Below are 21,707 nucleotides of genomic sequence, written 5' to 3' on the forward strand. Positions count from 1 at the left end.
TCATTTTGCCGGGGTGGGGGTCGGCGGGGGTGTTGTTTCTATCTGTTACCGGGATGGGAAGAGAAAACACGTGCTAGTCAACTTGCCCCAAACAAGGGCAACTGCGTCTGCGCACAGCTGTTGACGTGAGCGCCCGGTTCTTGGGGGGGCGGAGCGAGAGAAAAACCCATCCCTTTCACTCGCTTAAGATTGAACTCTTTCCCAGCACGCTGTTGAGCTTCCTTGTCATCCGCTCTGACGTCTAGAAGGGGGCGGGGCATTTGAGGGCGGAAGTAGCAGTGCATTGTGGGCTCGCCTAAAGTGGTGGAGTAGCTCCTGAATGAAAGTGGCGCGCGTTCCGTGACGTTATCCGGGTAGGAGCGGCTGTAACCCGGGCCTCGGCCGGGATACGGGTGCCTTGCAAGTCCCGTGCGGAGCGAACCGCGAGGCGCCGGCGGAGGCGCAGCGAGCGTTGGCGGAGGGGGGCCGCTCTGCCCAGCGCCAGGTCATGGCTCACAACAAGATCCCGCCGCGGTGGCTCAACTGTCCACGGCGCGGCCAGCCGGTGGCAGGTAACCCGGACGGAGGGTCTTCGAGTCCCCCGCACCGGCGGCTTCTGGAGATTTCGGTGTTTGTGTGCCCATTAGTGGTGTTTCAGGATTGGGATGTGCTCGATCCGATAAAGCTTCGTGGATGAGTGTTTGGGAACTTGGACTGGAGGGGGTGGGTCGGTGAGTGGGGGCACTATCCAGAAAGACTAAGTATTGCAGACGGGAAGGTAGACAGAAGGTTTGTGTGGCCAGAGCCGAGCACTGAAGAGTACAGTGGACAGTGCTTTGAAGCTTAGCTAGAAGTTTGTGAACCTTTCAGGGTTCTTAGGAGGGGAAGAATATCCATTGTTATGGATACACCACAATTTGTTTATTCATTCACTTGTTCCCGGTCATTTGTGTTGTTTCCAGTTTTTGACTATTACAAAGTCACTTGCAGTGAACAATCACGTACAATTTTTTGTATGAACATATGCTTTTATTTCTCTTGGGTAAATCTCTGGAATAGGAATGGATTGTATGGTAGGTGTACATTTAACCTTTAAAAAAACTGCCGAACTCTTTTCCAAAGTCTTTATGATTGTTCTGTTTGCTCCACATCTTCTTCAACACTTGGTGTGATCAGACTTTTTAATTTTACCCACTTTAGTGGTTGTCTAGTGTTATCTTATTGTGGTTTGATGTTGAGTATCTTTTCATGTGCTTCTTTGTAATTCCCATATCTTTTGTGGAGTGTCCAAATCTTCTGCAGATGTTAAAACTGGATTGTTTATCTTACTGACGAGCTGTTACAGTTCTTTATATATTGTAAATACAGGTCCTTTATCGAATGTGTGTTTTTTCCAGAAGTGTTTTGAAACAAAAATCAAAGGATTTTGTAGTGGACTATGAGTGCATATCTCCTCTTTGTCTATTGAGTTATATGAAATTGTTGAAAAAGGAGATTCTGTAGGTAATTTTCTATTCAAGTTTTCTGATTCTTGTAGTTTGTAAGCTTTTTTCACTTTTCATATAAAATCTTTAGTCAATAAAGCCATAAACAATGGATGAAAGTGTTACTGGAAGATAATCAAAGCAAGCTTTAGAGTGAAGAAATGTTTTTCTTTAATAAAAATGAAATGATTTTTTAATGTTCTGATCACTTTTGTATGCATGGAATGAAAAAGTACTTGATAATCATTGTACTTTCCTTCAATTCTTTTTTTTTTTAAGTTTTTATTTGAATGATTTGGTGGAGGTAGAAGGGGGCAGGAGAGAGAGAGAGAAACATTGATTTGTTTCTCCACTTACGTATGCATTCATTTGTTGCTTCTTGTATGTACCCTCACTGGGGATTGAATCTCGGAACCTTGGTGTGTGGGGATGATGCTCTAACCCACTAAGCTACCTACCTGGCCAAGGCTTGATCACAGTTCTTTACATTTTCTTTATAGGTCTTACTCTCCAGCCATCTTTGACTTCATATTATATATATATATATATATTTTAGTTTTTTAAATCTCAATTTTTTATTGTTTTTCCATAATATATTCTTTCTTATTACATGTGGTTTTCTCTGTGACATTATGGAGAAATCTCTATACTTGGATGTCTGGTGTCGTTTGTAGCCTGGAGCTTATTTCCTGTATCCTCTTATTAGAGTTATTTGCTACACTGATGTGTGAGAAAAACAAAGTCATAACAAAGTTCTTGTCAAAGTGAATTTTTTTAAATAGGAAAAACAACTTAAAGCCGTAGTCTGTAGGATGGCATGACAAATATCACAACACTGACTTATTGTTAGATTAAAAATGGAACAAATGTGGCCCTGACTAGGGGTGGAGAGTGGCAGGTGAGGCACTGAGCTCCAGGTGGCTTTGCGCCCCTCCAAGAAATAGAGTTGTGTGCCTGTTCTTCCCTCCCTTCTCTGGGAATGAAGATTCAGGAATAAAGTTTTTCCTGTTTAGTATTGGTATATTTTGGCCGCCCAGCGCTAGATTCTTAATTATTGTGGTTCAGTGAGTCGCTGAGCTCGCCTGTCTGGTTGATTGTGGTCCCTGGATAGAACCCCAGGCCTTCTGACAACCAGGGTGATCTTACTGATCAATAGTGCTTCAGCTTCTGATGCTTATTAGAAAGTAAAGTGAATGCAACATAGAATTCTTGATATTTCTCTGAATTTCCCCTAAAGTTTTGTCTCCATGTCCTAGAAGTGTCCATGCCACATTGTGTATTTTGAAAATGAAGGGTTAGCAGTGTTTTATAGTAATAGAGCAAGAAATACTAGCTGTATTCTTGCAAGCTTCAGTGAAAAATGAGGAATCATTCTCATTCCCATTTTCCACATCTTTTTCATCTTATTTTTTCTAATTATAAAAATAACCCATTTTTAATATATGATATCTTTGATATTTTGCCTATGAGGAAAATATGTTATGCCAACTTAAATTTTCTCATTGTAAACAGGCTGCATTTTATTAGTACTAGAAGTTCATAATTTTCTTGAATCATAAAGAAGATGGTGCTAATTATATATCATCTGTTCACTGGGAAGCCTCTAATTGAACCACACTTCCACTGAGAGAGCCCCTGTCCATAGGGCCAATCTTTATTTCTGAAGAATTCTTTTTTTCTTCTTCGGAGTGATAGATATTAGGTGAACACTGTGAAGAAAACAAACTTCTTATTTCTTAAAGGTCATTAAATATAAAATTATGCTGTATCTAGTTTGTATGACAAGAGTGGTAGTAACTTTGAAGTCATTTTACTTAGCAAGTATTTGAGATGGTTATGATATAGTGCCTTACCTTCATAGACTCACGGGAATAGCAAACCATCATTTTAAAATACAGTTCTGTTGTAATACAGTAATGACTATCACAGAATATTATGGAATATCAGAGGTAATGAACCTAATTCTTTGTTTGAGGTTGAGGAAGAGGGGATGGAGAGGAAGAAGGGGGCCAGAGAAGGCTGATACATGAGTTATCTTGAGTAAGTAGAAGTTTGCTAGATAGATAGTTGGAGAGAAGGTTTAATGGAATCTTCTAACATACTATATTATTTACTAATTATGTTTATTGTTTGTAGTTCATATTTCCCCAGTAGAAAATGAGCTCCATCAGGGATTTTATGGTTTTTTTTTCTTTTCACTAATGTATTCCATGCACCTAGAACAGTGGTTGGTACATACATAATAGGCACTCATTAAATATCTGTTAATAAACTAAATGAAGTATAATTATCTAGGTGAGATAATGGTAGAGGCAGTGAAAAGGGTCAGATTCTAGATATATTTTGAAGATAGATGTGATCAGATTTGCTAACGGGTTGGATGTGGGTTGTGTGAGAAAGAGAGGTGTCAAGATCAAGGATAACTAAAGGTTTTGGCCTGAGCTACTAAATGGTGTTAACCATTTGCTGTGGCAGGGAAGACCATCAGAGGAGCAGCTTTTGGAGTTTGAATACTGGGAGCTATTCAAATACTGGGAGCTATCAAATTTGGATATCAGGTTTGAGGTGTCTGTAAGCCATCAAGTAGAAACTAAGTCAGGTAGGCAGTTTCATAACCGATGGGGTTAAGGGAAAGGTTTGGGCTGGAGATACACATTTGTGAGGTATTAGCACATTGGTGGCTTTTAAAGCTATGAGACTAGATGACACACCAGGGGAGTTGAGTGTAGATGGAAGGGAAGTCCAAGGACAGAGGTTTGGGATAAAACATGGAAGGGTCAGGGAGATAAGGAGGAGCCAGTAAAAGAGACTGAGAGGGAGAGGCTGGAGAGATTGGAAGACCAGGAGGATGTGTCCTGGAAGCCCAGTGAAAAAGTGAGTCAGGAGCTCCCTCTTGAATTAAAAAGTGATCAGTTATTTGAGAACTGAGAATTGACCATTGGATTTAGCAATGTGGAGATTATTGGTGATCTTGAGTGGTCTTGATTTTTATATAAAAGAAACATATAAAAAAGTTATCTTTTAATGAAATTTAGGTTGAAGTCTCTGGACAGATGTTAACATTTTACTCATTATTTTAGGTAGATATTCTAATTGCTTTAAAATATAAATCAGTTAAAATGAGTGATGTTTAAAAATTGATTACATAAACTGATTTCCCTTATGCTTATATTGTGATTCAAAAAGAAAAAAAAAAAGGCCAAAAAATTCAGTCAGTCTGCTGAGATTGTAATCACTGGTAGTTATTTGGAGAATGGTTTTGGTTAGCAGGCTACTTGGCATGATCCTTGTGCTTAGATGTAGGATAAGGTTCCTAAGTTGGAGAGAGTGCCAACTCCATATTAAAAAGGTGTAATTAGGAATTTTAAAGAATTGATTTAATTCACTTCATTACCAGTTTTTTAGTACTGTATCTTTAAAGGTTTTAAGGCAATAATTTTTTAATGTAATGGTTTAGAACTTAAGAATCTTCCTGGAAGTCCATTAGCTGGTAATTTCTCTTTGCTGTAAAATCTGATTGTCAATTTCTAGAATTTATGTTGTCCTTAGAAGTTCCAAGGCAGTGTCTTTTGAAAAGTATAGTTTAGATTGAGAATACTTCATGAACAGTTCATATAAAACACTCTAAGAAAGTGATTTTGATAATTGCTAACTACAGAGTTTTTAAGAAAGTGATTTTGATAATTGCTAACTACAGAGTTTTAACCTGGAACTTTTTTGTTTTTATTTTAAATGCAAATTGTTACTGATCTTCATGTTGTTTAGGAAGATTCTTACCGTTGAAGACAATGTTAGGACCAAAATATGACAGCCAAGTTGCTGAAGAAAATCGATTCCATCCCAGTATGCTCTCAAATTATTTAAAGAGTCTGAAGGTAAGAAACAAAATATTTCTGATACTGATTTAATATACTTTATCTCTCTCTTGTTCTTTGGGTGACCTTTTTTTTAAGCTTTATTTTGAAATTACGAAAATTGTATAGAGTTCTTTGGACCTTTCTCCCATTTATTCCTGATGGTGACATCTTATGTAATTGTAGTGCAGTATCAAAAGCAGGGAATTGACATTGGTACATAACTGTTGAGTCTAGTGTACTCCTTATTTCATTTTTACTAGTTTATATATGCATTCATTTGTGTATATGTGTGTATAGTTCTTTGTAGTTTGATCCAACATGTAGATTTGTGGTGGTGGTTATAGAGCTGTTCCAGACCCACTTCCCACCTGCAGCCCTGTGCAGAATATCATTTCTGTATTTTGATCATTTTGAGAATTTTATATAAATGGAGTGAAACAGTATGTCATCTTGTAGGAATGGCTTTTTTTCACTAAGTGTAATTCCCTTCTAGTCCATCTAAGTTGTTGCTTGTATCAACAAAAAGTTTGTTCCTATTTGCTGCTGAATACTGTTCAGTTGTATGGATGTACCAGAGTTTATTTAATCATTCTCCTTTGAAAGGTTAAATAACCTTTCAACCAATTTGAGTTGTTTCCAGTTGTGGGGTATTGTGAATAAAGCTGTCATGAATATTCATGTACAGCTGTCTGTGTGAACATAGTTTTCATTTTTTCTGTATAGATACCCAAGAATATGATTGTTGAGTACATGGTTAATTTTATAAGACTGTGCCAAACTAGTTTCCTAAATGAAACTGCAGTTTTTTATGTTATTCTGGCCTAAGACTGATTGTATTAGTTTCCTAGGGCTGCTGTAAGAAGTTACCACAAATTGGGTGGCTTAAAACAACAACTTTAGATTAAAGACAAACAGAGAATCTTAAAAGCAGCAAGAAAAAAGCAGTTATTTACCTACAAAGGAGTTCCCATAAGACTGTCAGCTGATTTCTCAGCAGAAACTTTGCAGGCCTGAAGGGAGTGGCATGAAATATTCAAAGTGATGAAAAGCAAGGACTTGCAACCAAGATTACCCAGCAAGATAAAGAGCTTCCGAGACAAGAAAAAGCTAAAGGAGTTCATCACCACCAAACAAGTATTACAAGAAATGTTAAATGATCTTCTTTAAGAAGAAGAAAAAATAAAAAATATGAATAATAAAATGACAATAAATACATATCTATAAGTTACTTTAAATGCAAATGGATTAAATGCTTCAATCAAAAGTTATATGGTGACTGAATGAATAACAAAATAAGACCCTTACATATGCTGTATAGAAGAGACTCACTTCATATTAAAAGACTTACACAGACTGAAAGTAAAGGAATGGAAAAAAGGTATTTCATGAAAATGGAAACAAAAAATAAAAAGATGGGGTAGCAATACTTATATCAGACAAAATAGACTTTAAAACAAAGGCTATAACAGGAGACAAAAGAGACTCAACAACTACACTTCTGGGTATTTATCCAAAGAAACCAAACACTAAATCGAAAAAAAATATACATCAGTATATTTATTGCAGCATTATTTACAGTAGCCAAGATATGGAAGCAACCTAAGTGTCCATTATTAGATGAACAGATAAAGAAGAAGTGGTGCATATACACAATGGAATATGATTCAGCCATAAAAAAAAGAGTGGAATCTTGCCATCTGTGACAACATGGGCGGACCTAAAGGGCATTAGGCTAAGTGAACTAAGACAGAGAAAGAGAAATTGCCAGATGATTTCACTTAATATGTGAAATCTAAAAACCAACCAATCAAACACAGAAACAAAAAACCCTCCCAAGCAGAAGACAAACAGACTCATAGATACAGAGAACATTTTGATGATTGCCTGGTGGGAGGAGGGTTGGGAGAATGGGTGAAAAAGGTGAAGGGATTAAGAAGTACAAATTGGTAGGTACAGAACAGTCATGGGGATATGAAGTTCAGCATAACGAATATAGTCAGTGATACTCTAATAACTATGGTGTCACATGGTTACTAGATTTATTGGGGTGATCACTACTTCATTTGAAGTAGTAAATGTCTAATCACTAGATTATACACCTGAAACTAATATATTTTATTTCAACTATAATTAAATAATTAAAAATACATTGAAAAAACCCCAGACCTTTATTTGCTCACAATTTTGGATACTAGAAGTTCCAGATCAAGGTATTGGCAAGGTTGGTTTCTTCTGGAGGCCTGGAGGGAGAATGTTTTTCATGCTTTTCTCTTACTTTCTGTTGATTGCCAGCAATCTTTGGCATTCCTTGGCTTGGGGCTCCATCAGTTGTCTCTGCCTCATTGTCGACATTCTTCCTTTGTGTCTTAGTGTCCAAAATTTTCTCATATAAGGACACCCTGGTTCAGTATCAGTTCATCTTTTCTTGATTATATTTGCAAAGACCCTGTAACTCTACTGTATTTCTGAATAAATTCATATTCATAGGGAGCTAGGACTTGAACATATCTTTTTAGGGAACATAATTCAACTCATAACATTAATCTTTATTACTCTTCTACTTTATACTCTTTTTTTTTAAACAACAAGGATTAAAACATGTTTAATCCTTTTTTATATAGGCCACTTGTGTACAGTGTGCACATACATTCTTACACTGTTCTTTAATGGAGGTAATTCTGGTTTTTTAAAAATATGTTTTATTGATTATACCATTACAGTTGTCCTATTCTTCCCTTCATTCCCCTACACCCTGCACACCCCCTCCCCCATCATTCTCCCCCTTTAGTTTATGACCACATGTCTCAAGTTCTTTAGATTCTATATTTCCCATAGTATTCTTGCCCCCCCTATCTATTTTCTACCTACTGTCTATGCTACTTATTTTCTGTACCTTCTCCCCCCTTCCCCTTCTCCCACTCCCCTGTTGCTAACCCTCCATGTGATCTTCATTTCTATGGTTCTGCTCCTGATCTAGCTGTCCTCTTAGTTTGCTTTTGTTTTAGGTGTGGTTCTTAATAACTGTGACTTTGCTGTCCTTTCACTCTTCATCTTTTTTATCTGCTTTTTCTTAGGTAAGTCCCTTTAATATTTCATATAATAAGGGCTTGGTGATGATGAACTCCTTGAATTTGATCTTATCTGAGAAGCACTTTATCTGCCCTTCCATTCTAAATGAAAGCTTTGCTGGGTAGAGCAATCTTGGATGTAGGTTTTTGGATTTCATGACTTGGAATACTTCTTTCCAGCCTCTTCTTGCCTGTAAGGTCTCTTTTGAGAAATCCGCTGACAGTCTGATGGGAACTCCTTTGTAGGTGACTGTCCCCTTATTTCTTGCTGCTTCTAGAATTCTCATCTTCATTTTAATCTTGGCTAATGTAATGATGATGTGCCTTGGTGTGTTCCTTCTTGGGTCCAACTTCTTTGGGACTCTCTGAGCTTCCTAGATTTCCTGGAAGTCTATTTCCTTTGCAAGATTGGGGAAATTCTCCTTTATTATTTGTTCAAATAAGTGTTCCACTTGTGGCTGTTCTTCTCCCCCTTCTGGTACCCCTATAATTCGGATGTTGCAATGTTTAAAGATGCCCTGGAAGTTCCTAAGCCTCTCCTCATTGTTTTGAATTCTTGTTTCTTCATCCTTTTCTGTTTGGTCATTTTTTTCCTCCTTCTGGTTTACTCCTTTGATTTGAGTCCCAGTTTCCTTTCCATTACTATCGGTTTCCTGTGCATTTCCATTCATTTCAATTAGTTTAGCCTTCATATGTTCCTCTAATTTGTGACTAAAATCAACCAGTTCTGTGAGCATCCTGATCACCAGTGTTTTGAACTGTGCATCTGAAAGTTCGGCTATTTCTTCATCACTTAGATTTATCGGCTCTGGGGCTCTGAGTTCTTGAGCCATGTTTTGATCTGTTCGTGCCTGTTAAGTACGAGGAGGTGTTCACCAGGGCGGGGCCACCCAGATTGCTGGTTTGTGATGCTGTATGTGGGGGTGGGGTCAGAGAGGGACAACGGGGCCTGCACTGTCTGTCTCACTGCTTCACTCCTTCACTGGTTTATCTGCGCTCAAATGTGTGACTGTGGTCAGCCCTCAGTGGGTCCACTGCCTTGCGCCCTCAGTGGGTCCGCCTACGTCTTCACACCTGGGATCTGCCCTTGGCTGCTGGCATGCCTGGGTCGCGCACCCGGGTCGGTCCGGTTGATCTTTCCTGCCTGACCCCACTCTGCTGCTGTCTCTGCCCAATTTGGCTGAAGGGTTCGTTGTTGTCAGACTTCCGTGTAGTTCAATTTTCTGTGGTTTGGCTGCTTTTTTGTTGCTAAAACTTTGTTGTTTTTAAACTTGGTTGTGTGAGAAGGTGCAGTGCTTCCAACCTACGCCTCCATCTTGGCGGAAGTCCAATTCTGATTCTGATTGTTTGTTTTTTTAAATTGATTTTTAGAGAGAAAGGAGAGATGGAGAGAGGGAGACACATCGATTTGTTGTTCCACTTTTTTATGCATTTATTGGTTGATTCTTGTATGTGCCATGACTGGGGATTGAACCCGAAACATTTGTGTATCAGGACAGTGCCCTAACCAACTGAGCTACCTGGCCAGGGCTCTGTTTTGTACTTTCGATAGCCTATTATTAGTATGCTATGTATTAGTACCTTCAACAAATGCTATTGCTCATTATGTGCAAGTTTCCTATCATGGGATAGAAGAGTCACCATTTAGATTTTGAAGACCTTTTACTCATTCACTTTCTTGGTGTAGCTTTGAATATTTATTTGTTTATATTTTTTATTTTAGCTTAAAAAGTTTTGATTTTTATTTTCATATAAATAATTGTATTGAAAGTAATAGTTTACATTTGTAAAGCATTAAATATTTCCTAGGCAATGAGCTAAGAGCTCGGGCTTAGAGGCCAGCTTGGGTTTGAATTCCAGTTTGCCACTTAGAGAGCTTTGTGGGCAACTTACATAACCTCTTCATATTTCAGTTTCCTCATTTGTAAATAAAATTAGTGCATGTAAGGCAGGTAGACTAGTGCTTGGCACAGAGTAAGGAATTTATTTAAACCTCATAACAATTCTATGAGGTCATACTATTATTGTCTTCACTTGTGGATTGGGATTACATATTATGAAAAATACAAACGTATATGTAATATATGTATGTGTATAGTTATACACACAGATACATTTACACACAAACACATCCATGTAGACACATCAATATACATACACACGTTTCTACATATACATATATGAGGTCTGCCCAGAAAGTATCCAGCTGCCATATAATATGAAAAATAGAGACATTTATTGAAAAAGATACAAGAAACATTGTATATAGGACAATAACACCTCGGTCCCCTCAGTCACTTTGGGACCTCACACAGTTCTCCCAGCGTCTCTTCCACTGTTCAAAACACTCTGCAAAATTTTTGTTGGAACTGCCATCAGCTGCTCAGTAGTATTTTCCTGAAGCTCATCGATGGTCTGAAATCTCTTCCCTTTCAAAGGTGATTTCAGTTTTGGGAAAAGTCAGAAGTTGCAGGGCACCAAATGTGCGCTGTAGGGGGTCTGAGTCACCTCGGTGATTTGGTGTTTCACCAAAAAACTCTGCATAAGATGTGATGCATGAGAGGGTGCATTGTGATGAAGCTGCTGATCACCAGTTGCCCTTAGCTGTGGCTGTTTTTGTCATATTGCATCTCTCAACGGATGAAGAACACTGAAGTGTAGTACTCCTTATTAACTGTTTGGCCTGGTGGGGTATACTTGTAATGGACAACCTTCCTCATCAGAAAACACAGTTAACATGATCTTGATCTTCCTGTGACTTTGCTGTGCCTTTTTAGGGCATGGAGAACCAGTACTTCCATTGGGATGACTGGGCCTGCCTTCATTTCTAGATTGTAGCTATAGATGCATCATTCATCTCCGGCTATATATGATGTGTGATTAAGTTATGACCTTCTTGAGGAAATATGGTTCATTGGCAGTGATTTGAATTGTCATTAGCAACTGCAGCACAATGTGCCTTCTGCTCTTGTAGCAAAGCCAGGGAATGGATTTTGTTTCAAGACATTTTGTGCCAGTATCCTGCATCAAAATCTTAGACACAGTAGTTTTTAGAATCCCCAGATTAACTTCTAGTTCTCTCAGTGTCATTTGCCAATTTTGTTGATTGAAGCCTGTACAGGTTAAACATTCTCAGTTGTTCTGCTTGTTTCAGGCCTTTCAGACCATGGATCACTTTCAACAGATTCTTGACCATCTTTGAAGTGTTTGTACCTCACTTTTATTTATGCTGCACTCATTGCATCATCCCCGAAAGCCTTCTGAATCATTCCAACAGTTTCCACAGGGGAATGTTCAAGCTTAATGCAAAATTTGATGCAGATTTGTTGTTGTTCTTGCTCAGTCATTTTGAATGCTTTGGCCACACAGTACACATGCTCACTCAGTGGCATCTACTGCCCCCCCTGACCAGTACTATGAAGTTGTCATTGTTCACACATGCCTTTTCCAGTCCACTGTCCTTGGCTGCCAGGTTGCATTGATATTGTGCAAACCATTCTCGTTATATTAACAATGGCTGGACTTTTTCTGGACAGACTTCGTCTTTGGGGATCAGGGCAATTAAGTCACACAGTACACTTTCTCAGTTTTCTTGGCTAAAGTATTCCTGTATATGTAGAAAATTTATTGTTTTCTGCTCAGCCTATTTTACATTCATTTCTCATTTTGAATCTGGAGACAAACAACATGGATTCTAATTCTAACTCACTGAGAAGCTGTAATATGGTTTTTAAATCTTTGTATTTGGTAGTATATATCCTCTGAAGGAATTAAGATTACTGCAGAAGCTGTGTGAGAAGAGAAGAGAAGTAGGCTCAGGGGTGACAAATTGCAGAAAAGAGTATCAAAAATATATTTCCTGTGAGGAAGAATTCATCTGATTGATCTGTCTCATCTACATCTGAGCTAAGGAATCTGGAAAAATCAGTTGAGCGCATTATGGCAGCTAGTTATATTTTAGAAGCACACAATTTTGTCTTTATTGTCATGTGTGAAATTTAAATGGTTTTGTTGCTTTTTTCACTATGACAGTGGAGTTGACTCATTATGTAGATCAATCTCCTTAAGGCAGATCCAACAACAAGAAATCAATAAATGTAGTAACAACAAAAGAGAAAAATAACAATTTAGAAAGTACAGATTATTTTTCTTGCCACTCTACCCAGAGAATATAGGCTTCAGAATGAGGTGGCAGATGTCTTGACAAGTTTTTTCTTGACTCAGTTCAGGTGCGCATTTCTTAGTGCGACTATCCTGCCAGGCTGAGTGTGGTTTTAGTTGTTAAGGGGTTTTCAGCCACATGGCCCTTGCACACAAGCCAACCCTGTCAGAAGAAATAATGATTTTTATTTCAGTGCTGGAAGAAAACTGGCTGAGAGATGGGATTAAGTCTCTAATGAGATGCAGAAATATGGCCATGTGGTCTATTCTTTATGGATTATTTAAGGAGTTTATCAGGGAATTTTGACTGAACATAGTTTTTCCCTATATCCTCACTTCAGAATTTAATTGCCTAACATGATGTAGCACTGGATGCTTGGAATGCTGGGCTGATGTGTGCCTGGAGCTTGTTTGGGTTGGGGCCTATTTCAGATCCCTTGCACTGTCCCTTGCACTAGCCTCTTGTCTAATAAATCTTAGGTGGAGTGGCAGATGCCAAAAGCTATATTAGTCCTTGCTTTTTTAGGTAGACTTTTATAATGATGAAGTGAGTCTGTTTTGCTTATGTTCTTGTTCCATCATTTGTTCGTGGATTAATTTATTTCATTTATTGACTGCTACATTCTAGTACCTTGAATAAGACTTGGATAAGTGATATGTTAATTGTTCATTGGCAGAGAGCATAAAGCCTCCTGCAGTGTAGATGGATGAACTGGAGTGTTGCCATTAAGTCAGCTTGTTTTGGAACAAATTCAGCTACTAGTAAATCTACACCCCCCCCTTTTTTTAATAAGGTTAAAATGGGCTTGTTGGTGGATTTGACAAATACTTCAAGGTTCTATGACAGAAACGACATAGAAAAAGAAGGAATCAAATATATAAAACTTCAGTGTAAAGGGTAAGTCATGTATTAAGATTCTTTAAGATTTGAACCTTTTGCTGAAATGTGTAATCTCTTTTCTAAAAAGATGTTTTCATACTACTAGACACGGTGAGTGCCCTACAACTGAGAATACCGAGACATTTATTCGCCTGTGTGAGCGGTTCAATGAAAGAAACCCACCTGAACTTATTGGTATGTTGGACTTGACTTTACCAGTGTTGAATAGTTACTTTGTGTTGGGTTTTCCTTCTCTTTTTTGACTAGTGAGTTGATATGGAAGTATTTTTTTAAATGTAATCACTGACAATTGTTTATTATAGTAATAGACTAACTTTTACAAGTGGTTAAAATTGTATTTTTATAGTTTTAATATTTTTCAAGATAAAGCCCCTGTTAACTCCTCTTCGGATTACTGTTGAGAAACTCTACCTTAGACACTGCATATTTAGTTTTTATAATTTTGCATTTTATACCATATGTGTTATTCTGAAACTTTTTTTCACTCCAGTATCTGAGTGATTCATGCTGATGTATGTAACTGTTGATTTTTGCTGCTATGTAGTATTTCATCATCTGAATATACTGCAGCTTATTCATTTTCCTGTTGATGGACAGTTCTTTCAGCAAATATTTATTGATTGCTACTTTTTGCCAGGTATAGGTCCTTGGAACATATCAATAGAGAAAACAGAAAAAAGTTGATGCTCTTTTGGAGGTTATATTCTAGTGTGGTTTGGAAGTTGGGGTGCTAGGTTGGAGGAAGGTTGACAGTAAACAGTAAATATAATAAATAAGTAAATTTTCTTAAAATGACAATGACTTAAAATGGCATTTGGGTTATTTTTCAGTTTTTCTCTATTATAAATAATGTGGCTAGGAGTGATCTAGAATTTTTAAGGTTTCATTTTGAGCCTTGTTTATTTATTTATTGTTATTTATTGTTCTGTCTGGTATTTATATTGGCATATAGTTTGAATTGCAGATCCAGTTTAAATGTTTTCAAAATATCCAGTCATTAGTTTTGACACTGTTTATTGAATGGTTTTTCTCCTGATAGCTAGATGCCATAGATTAACTCCTTATATATGCTGTTGGAAACTTTAAATAAAAAATTTTTAATTTGCCTTTTAAATGTTTTGGTAACATTTTAAAACTTTTTTGTTGTCAATTTATTTTCCTTTGTGATTTCTTTCTAAAAACTTTTAAGTGGCTAGTATTTTCCACATTCAGGGAATTGACTGAAAATCTATTAGGAACAGTAGGAAAGTTCAGGGGATATATTTGGACACCGATAAATAAGAAAATATCAGCAACTTTTCTTGCAGATAGCAATAACTAGTTAGGAAATGTAATTAGAGAGTAGTCTCATTAGTTGTATTATTAATAATATTGGCTAACATTTGTTGAACATTTCTCCTATGTTAGTCACTCTGTAAACCATTTCGCATACATTATCTCATTTTTTTCCTTACAACAATCCTGTTAGGTAGATATTATTGTCACCCCCATTTTATGATAAGAAACTGAGGCTTGGAAAGGTTAAGTGACTGCCTTGATGTCAGTCATACAGCTAGTGAGGGTTAGAGCTTAGATCTGATCCCAGGCAATCTGAGTTGGGAGTTCCTACTCTAAACCACTTCTCTCGTTTGTAACAGAAGTACTAAACAAGGAAAAAAGTTATTAAGAAATGTAGGAGGTCTATATGAAGAAAATATACTTGAATGCTTATTATTTACTTAGCAGACATGATGGGGAATGAATGAATGAATGAATGAATGAATCCTTATAGCAACTCTGTGTAGTATGTTGTGGTATCTCCATTTTATAAATGAGGAAACTGATGCTCAGAGAAGCTAGGTAGTTCGCCATGGTCACACATACTGTGTTCAAGCCAGGCTTTTAATGTAGTTTCTCACTTCAAAGTCTAAATCTCTAATTAGTTGCTACACTGGTTTGTAGATTGATCACATAAAACCTAAAAGAAAAAAATTTTCTTTGTTATAAAACAACAGAAACAAAGCAAAAAAAAAAATGTGGCCAGTTGGGAAACATGTTTGAAGCATATATGACATAAAAATAACATTTTAATTTTTATTTATTTCTTAATTTTTATTATATTTTTCCCATTACCCTTCTTATACCCCTCTCCCCAAACAGTCACCACAATGTTGTCAGCATCCATAAGTCCTTTTTCCTTTTTGTTCAATCACTGCACCCTCTAACCTCCCCCATGTCCTCTGTGTTGTCATCCTGCTCTCTATCTATGAATCTGTCTCTATTAGTTCAGTTTGTTTATTAAATTCCACACATGAGTGAAGTCATACGGTATTTGTCTTTCTTTTACTGGCTTATTTTACTTAGCATAATGTTTTCCGGGTCCATCCATACTGTCACAAAGGATAAAAATTTCTTCTTTTTGATAGCTGAGTAGTATTCCATCATGTAAATGTCCTACAGTTGTTTTATCCACTCATCTACTGATGGACACTTGGGCTGCTTCCATATCTTGGCGATTGTAAATAACACTGCAATGACCCATGGTGGTGCTTATGTTCTTTCAAATTAGTGTTTTGAGTTTGTTCAGATATATTCCCAGAAGTGAGATCTACTTCATAGAGAATGTTGTATTACTTCCTTTCAAGTCAAATCAGAAAGCACATGTCCGGTTGCCTTGCTTTTAGTGTTACTAAGACGAGTAAGGGGGTTCAGGCGGTGGCAGCTTGATTCCTCTTGTTGTAAAGTTCTTCATCTCTTTTTTACCTAATGATTTCAGTATCTATTGACGATTGTTGCCTGATCCAGTATTTCATTGGGGATGGCAAAATGATTTTTCTGATTGTTTACTTCCTGTATTAGCTAGAATTCTTTGGTAAGGAACTATTCCTTTGTTATTCTGAAAAGCTGTTTTCACAGGAAAGGCAAATCAAATGTTTGATTCCTTCTTTTATTTCTCACTTTTCAGAATAGTGAGTTGGCATCTTAGCAGTCTCTAGCGGTGACCAATTAAATTTATTTTTTTGACAATCTATATGAACTGTGTATTATTTTTATCTAGTTGCTGTATTTAAGTTAGTTGCAGTCAGTATTTGTTCTTATGTCCAAATTGCTTCACCCTAGGGCAGGGGACCCCCTTCAGGTTGGTTTCTGTGTCCCTTTGATGTCACCCCATCAGTCTTTGAAAATGGTTTCCTTGTTTTTGGCACAAGGTGTTTCCCAGATGGGGACTCAGTTATTTCTCTAAGGGTCCTGGTTTCTGAGTTCCTTTTTGTGGAAAACAGTATTTAGGCATGTGAACATTTTTGCAGTTAAACATCGAATATTCACAGTAAGTGGGAAAAATAAACTATAAATAATATCACATCAGTTCAGGTCATATTTTGTCCCCATATGATTTACCAAAAATCTTAATTTTTTAGAGCTGTTTTGAAGTTTTCATTACAAATGAGAGATTATATAGCTATAATGCATTTGTGTGCATGCACAGGAATACTGTTTAGAAAAAAAGAATTTTGTGGATGGGGAAGTTAAAAAAATTTGTTTTCTGTTAAAAGGGAAACATCTGATTTCTTGGTAAATGGTAGACTATGTATAATAAGTACATGGCTTAACTAATGCCTTTAATTACTTTATGTGTTACTAGTTATAAATACATGTGACAGCTTTGTGAATAGTTTCATGAGTAGGACACACATTTCTAAAAACATCTTTTGATTAAATAAAAATATTTACTATAGCTTGGCATATTATAAATTCTTAATAATTATTAGTTTCCTTTCAATGTTGTCATTTTGTTGCTCATTTAGACCATGTCTCAGCATTGGCACTATTGACATGTTTATACTGGATAATTACTTACTGTGGAGGGCTCTCCTGTGCATTGTAGGATGTTTAACAGAATCCCTGCTCTCTACCTTCTAGTTGCTAGTTGGGACAATTGAAAATGTCACTTGACATTGTTACGTGTTCTTGGGTGAGGTAGAGGGTTGAGGGCAAAAGTGCCTGAGTGGAAAACAACTGATTTAGACTGATCTGATAAGTTTTTTTCGTATAATTTATCTGACTTGAAATAGAAAGGAAATTGTGTATATTGAGATCTGGCTTTATTTAAAGATATGTTGCCGCTAGTCCTTCATAAGTCACCTCCTTCTAATTTATACTTATATATCCAGTATGTATATTTCTAGAGTCATAATTCATCCTTTTTTCCTTTTCTTGGGGAGATTTTTTTCCTGATTTGATTTTAAAAGGACTGTAGTTTAGTTTTCTTTTAAGATGTATATTAGTGTTAGAAATTTTTGAAGTGCTTTAAAAGAATTAATTTTGTTATTCTTAGCTTACCTAGAAAATGAAGACAAATTTGAATAAGAAGCTGACTTGAAATAGTTCATAGTGAGCTAATCTTTGGTTATAAACTATGCTTTATTTGCCACTAGATGGACCTATTCTCATAATGAGCAGAGGAAAACTGAAATTTTTTAATGTTGAAGACATATCAGGCTAAGTTTGTAGTATACTTAATTAGTGGAATTTTTTTACATTAAATGTATAATCTTTTTTCAGAGTAGAGATTTGTCAGTAAGATCAAAACTTTATGTAGTTCATAACAAAAAATATTGAAAGAGGGCCCTGGCTGGGTAGCTCAGTTGGTTAGAGCACCCTCTCAATATGCCAAGATTGTGGGCTTAATCACCAGTCGGCACATGCAAGAATCAACCAGTGAATGCATAAACAAGTAGAACAACAAATTTTTCTGTCTGTCTCTCTCTCCTTCTTCCTTTCCCCTTTCCTTGTCTTGTCTCCCTCTAAAATCAATAAAAAAAAGAATATTAAAAGAGCATTGTACTTTCTTAAATTATGTATTGTCATGTGCCTTTATCACTTAATTGGCAATTGTTCTTACATTTCCTATTCAACAAAATATTTGATCTTCATAGATTAAAAATTAGATGCAAAAATAGTAGTGGTTTAGGGGAGAAACATCTAAAGTTAGAGTATTTGTTGTATAAATTGGTCTGAAATATAAGGTAGAAAGGAAATCTACATGTTGTTTTAAAATGCATGTTGAATAAAAAAGTATGTTTACGGCAAATGTTTTTGTGTAACTTTCAAAAGTCCTGTTTTTACAAAGCAGTGGAGAATGATAGAATTTATAGAATTTCATTATTGGTAGCCATGTACTTCTAAGAGGGTCTTTAACTTTTCAGGGCTGATCTCTTTATTTTTTTATTTCTTCCCTTCAGAGACTTCATTTCAGTTATACTGTATCCTTGTTCTCTATTCTTGTCCACCTCTGTGATTTAACTGGGTCCTTCTCAGCCTGTAAACATATCTAAGCCTCTTATTTAAAATATTACCACCTCTTCAAAAACCAGAACAAACCAAACAAACAAAAACAACCCCTCCAAATGACATCTTTCTTTTTTTTTGTTTTATATTTTCCCTTCTTTTTCCCAGCTGACTTTTTGAAAGATTGAAACTGGAATTTATTTATTCTCTCTCACTTTCTTGCAATCTGGAGTCTTCCTTCTGTACTCCTAAAGCAAATCACGACTTTCATTTTTAATCATTATGTGACATTTAAACAATCAAACACTAATGTCTTGAAAGTTCCTTTTTTTAAAAAAAGATTTCATTTATTTATTTTTAGAGAAAGGGGAAGGGGTGGGGGAGAGAAACATTGATGTGAAAGTAAAACATCAGTTGGTTGTCTCTTGTCCATACCCTGACCAGGGACGAAACTCGGCACCTAGGCATGTTCCCTGACTGGGAATAGAACTGGCGGCCTTTTCCTTTGTGGAAAGATGCCCAACCAACTGATTCACCAGGGTGAAACTTCCTTTTTCCATTTTTTTGACCCCCCCCATAACAGCTCGTTTTTAGTCTTTGTTAATGATCCCGGCCCCCCCCCCCTTCCTCTTATTCTTGAATGGTTGGTTTTCCTTGCATTTCATCCTTCCTTTTCTTCTTGTACTTTACATACCCTTTCTCGGTGATCTTATCCACACCATAGACTTTCTTCCATAGTTGACTATATATTGACTGTTCTTGCATCTACAACTCCAGCCAGACCTCTCTGGGAAGGTCTTTACTATTACTTACAAATCCTTGTAAGTCCCGTAAGAACCTTAAACTCAGCATGTCCAGCTGTACTTACTCATTGCTTTGGCTGCAAGATGATGTAAACTCCTGTACTTTCTAACCTAGTAAATGGTGCCACTGTCTGATTAATCACTCAAATCAGAAAACAAAGACTCCTTTTAAATCTTTTCTCTCAATGTTTATTGTCATACACCCCTCAGATTGCAGATTCTACCTTAAATGTCTCTACAGTCTGCCTTTCCTTATCCCCATCGCCATGACCTTTGTAAGTCAGACTTGTATCTCACACATAAATTAATGAACTGGCTTCCTTACTGGTGTTCTTGCTTCATTGTTTCTTCCTCTATTGAGCTGCCATCGGAGTGGATTGTCTGAAACCTGAGAATTTTATTGCTATGCTTAAAATTCTTTAATCTCTCCCCATTGCCTTTATAATTTCTTTAGTATGGTACACAAGTTTCTTCAGGATTTTGACCCTGTCACTGTCTCCAACTGCACTTGGCATTACTTTCTTATTATATTCCATGCTTTAGCTATTCTGATTCATTTGCAGTTTGCTGTATGTACTATTTTGATTCATAAATTTACATTTGTACCACTTGCTCCTACTGTTTGCAGTTCCTTTGTATCGTTGTTTATTGAGCATTGTTCACTGACTAAGGTTTTTGTTCTAAATATTTATGATCATTTTATTTATTATGGATGTAGAAATAGGTGATTTAGCTTAATTGATACTGGTTTTACGATACTGGTTTTCAGTATTTTTTTAAGTAGCAAAAACTGTTCTGGGAAGAAAATTTACCCTATCACAGAAATGAGATGAAAATGATATTTTATTGGTATACTTTTAAAAATGTGTCAAATTTATAGCATTTTTTAAAAAGTCAATTGCTGAAAACAAAGCCATGTTGATGAACATTAACATTTGGAATATGTTTTTAAAGCCAGTTGCAATGAAGACTTGTTCTGTCATCTCACTGTAACATCTAATTTAAAAAAAGCATTATGGAGGCATAATTTACATATATAGTAAACTGCACTCATTTGAGGTGTACGGTTCGATGAGTTTTTATAGACACCTATATAGCCACAATCAAGATTCAGAGCATTGTCTTTTGTGTCTATCCTTTCGTCAACCCTTACTTGTAAATTAAGCACTTTCTATTCTGTCACTGTAGATTGTGACAGAGTTTGCATTTTCTAGAATTTAAAAAATGAAACATATTTGACATACAACTATAATTTAAAGTGTATAGTATGTTACCCTGGCTGATGTCACTCACTGAATTGAGTGCTAGCCTGAGAACCAAACGGTCTCCGGTTTGATTCCCAGTCAGGGCACATGCTTGGGTTGTGGGCCAGGTCCCCAGTGGGGGGGCGCACGAGAGGCAACCACACAGTGATGTTTCGTTCCTTCTCTTTCTCTCTTCTTTCCCCTCTGTCTAAAAAGAAATAAATAAAATCTTTAATGTGCACAATATATTAATTTTATTTATTTGTACATAGTAATATGATTGCCATTGTAGTGATAATTAGTGCCTCTGTCATGGAATGTATTTTTCTTTTTAGTGGTCGGAATAATTAAGTTCTAGTTTCTTAGCAAGTTTGGTGATTATAATAAAATGTTATTTATATCACTATACTGTGCATTACATTTCTAGGTCTTATTTTGCCATTTTGTACCCTTAAACATCTGTTTATACCACACTTTGAATCCACACTTCGAATGGTAGTAAAAACTACCATTTTACTCTGTTTTTTATGATTTTTTTTTAGACTTCACATATATGTGATTTTCATACGTTACTTGTCTTTTGATGTTCGATTTATCTTCTCTGCATAATATAGTCAAGGTCCATTTACATTGTTTGAAATGGCAGGATGCCCACATCTTCCTTATCTATTCATCTGTTGATGGGCACTTTCCATATCTTGGCTATTGTAAATAATGCTTTGGTAAACATAGGATTTTATATGTCTCTTTGATATCCTATTTTTATTTGTTTTGGTTATATACCCAGAAGTGGAATTGTTGGATCGTATGGCAGATCTCTTTTTAATTTTTAGAGGAACCTTCATGTTTTCCATGGTGGTTAAACCAATTTACATTTTTACTAGCAGTGTACAAGGGTTTCCTCTTCTCCACATTCTCTCATCACTTTTATCTTCTTGATGA

General features: G+C 36.5%; 1 protein-coding gene across 7 annotated transcripts in view; it reads left to right on the plus strand.

Annotated features, from left to right (window-relative positions):
* The first annotated feature begins 267 nt into the window (after positions 1-267).
* RNGTT (RNA guanylyltransferase and 5'-phosphatase) overlaps positions 268-21,707 on the plus strand; it is a 247,508-nt gene continuing 226,068 nt past the window's right edge. For 4 of the 7 annotated variants that reach the window (XM_053664814.1, XM_053664810.1, XM_053664809.1 and 1 more), the window contains exons 1-4: positions 292-551; positions 5,229-5,338; positions 13,344-13,447; positions 13,536-13,624. In XM_053664814.1, coding sequence (XP_053520789.1) covers positions 488-551; positions 5,229-5,338; positions 13,344-13,447; positions 13,536-13,624 — 367 coding nt within the window. In that variant the 5' untranslated portion in view covers positions 292-487. Of the gene's footprint in view, positions 552-5,228; positions 5,339-13,343; positions 13,448-13,535; positions 13,625-21,707 lie in introns of all 7 variants that reach the window. The other 3 variants (XM_053664811.1, XM_053664812.1, XM_053664813.1) reach the window with 3 other exon arrangements.

This window comes from Artibeus jamaicensis, unplaced genomic scaffold, assembly GCF_021234435.1.
Source record: "Artibeus jamaicensis isolate MK-2021 breed Jamaican fruit bat unplaced genomic scaffold, CSHL_Jam_final contig_387, whole genome shotgun sequence".
NCBI classification, from domain to species: domain Eukaryota; kingdom Metazoa; phylum Chordata; class Mammalia; order Chiroptera; family Phyllostomidae; genus Artibeus; species Artibeus jamaicensis.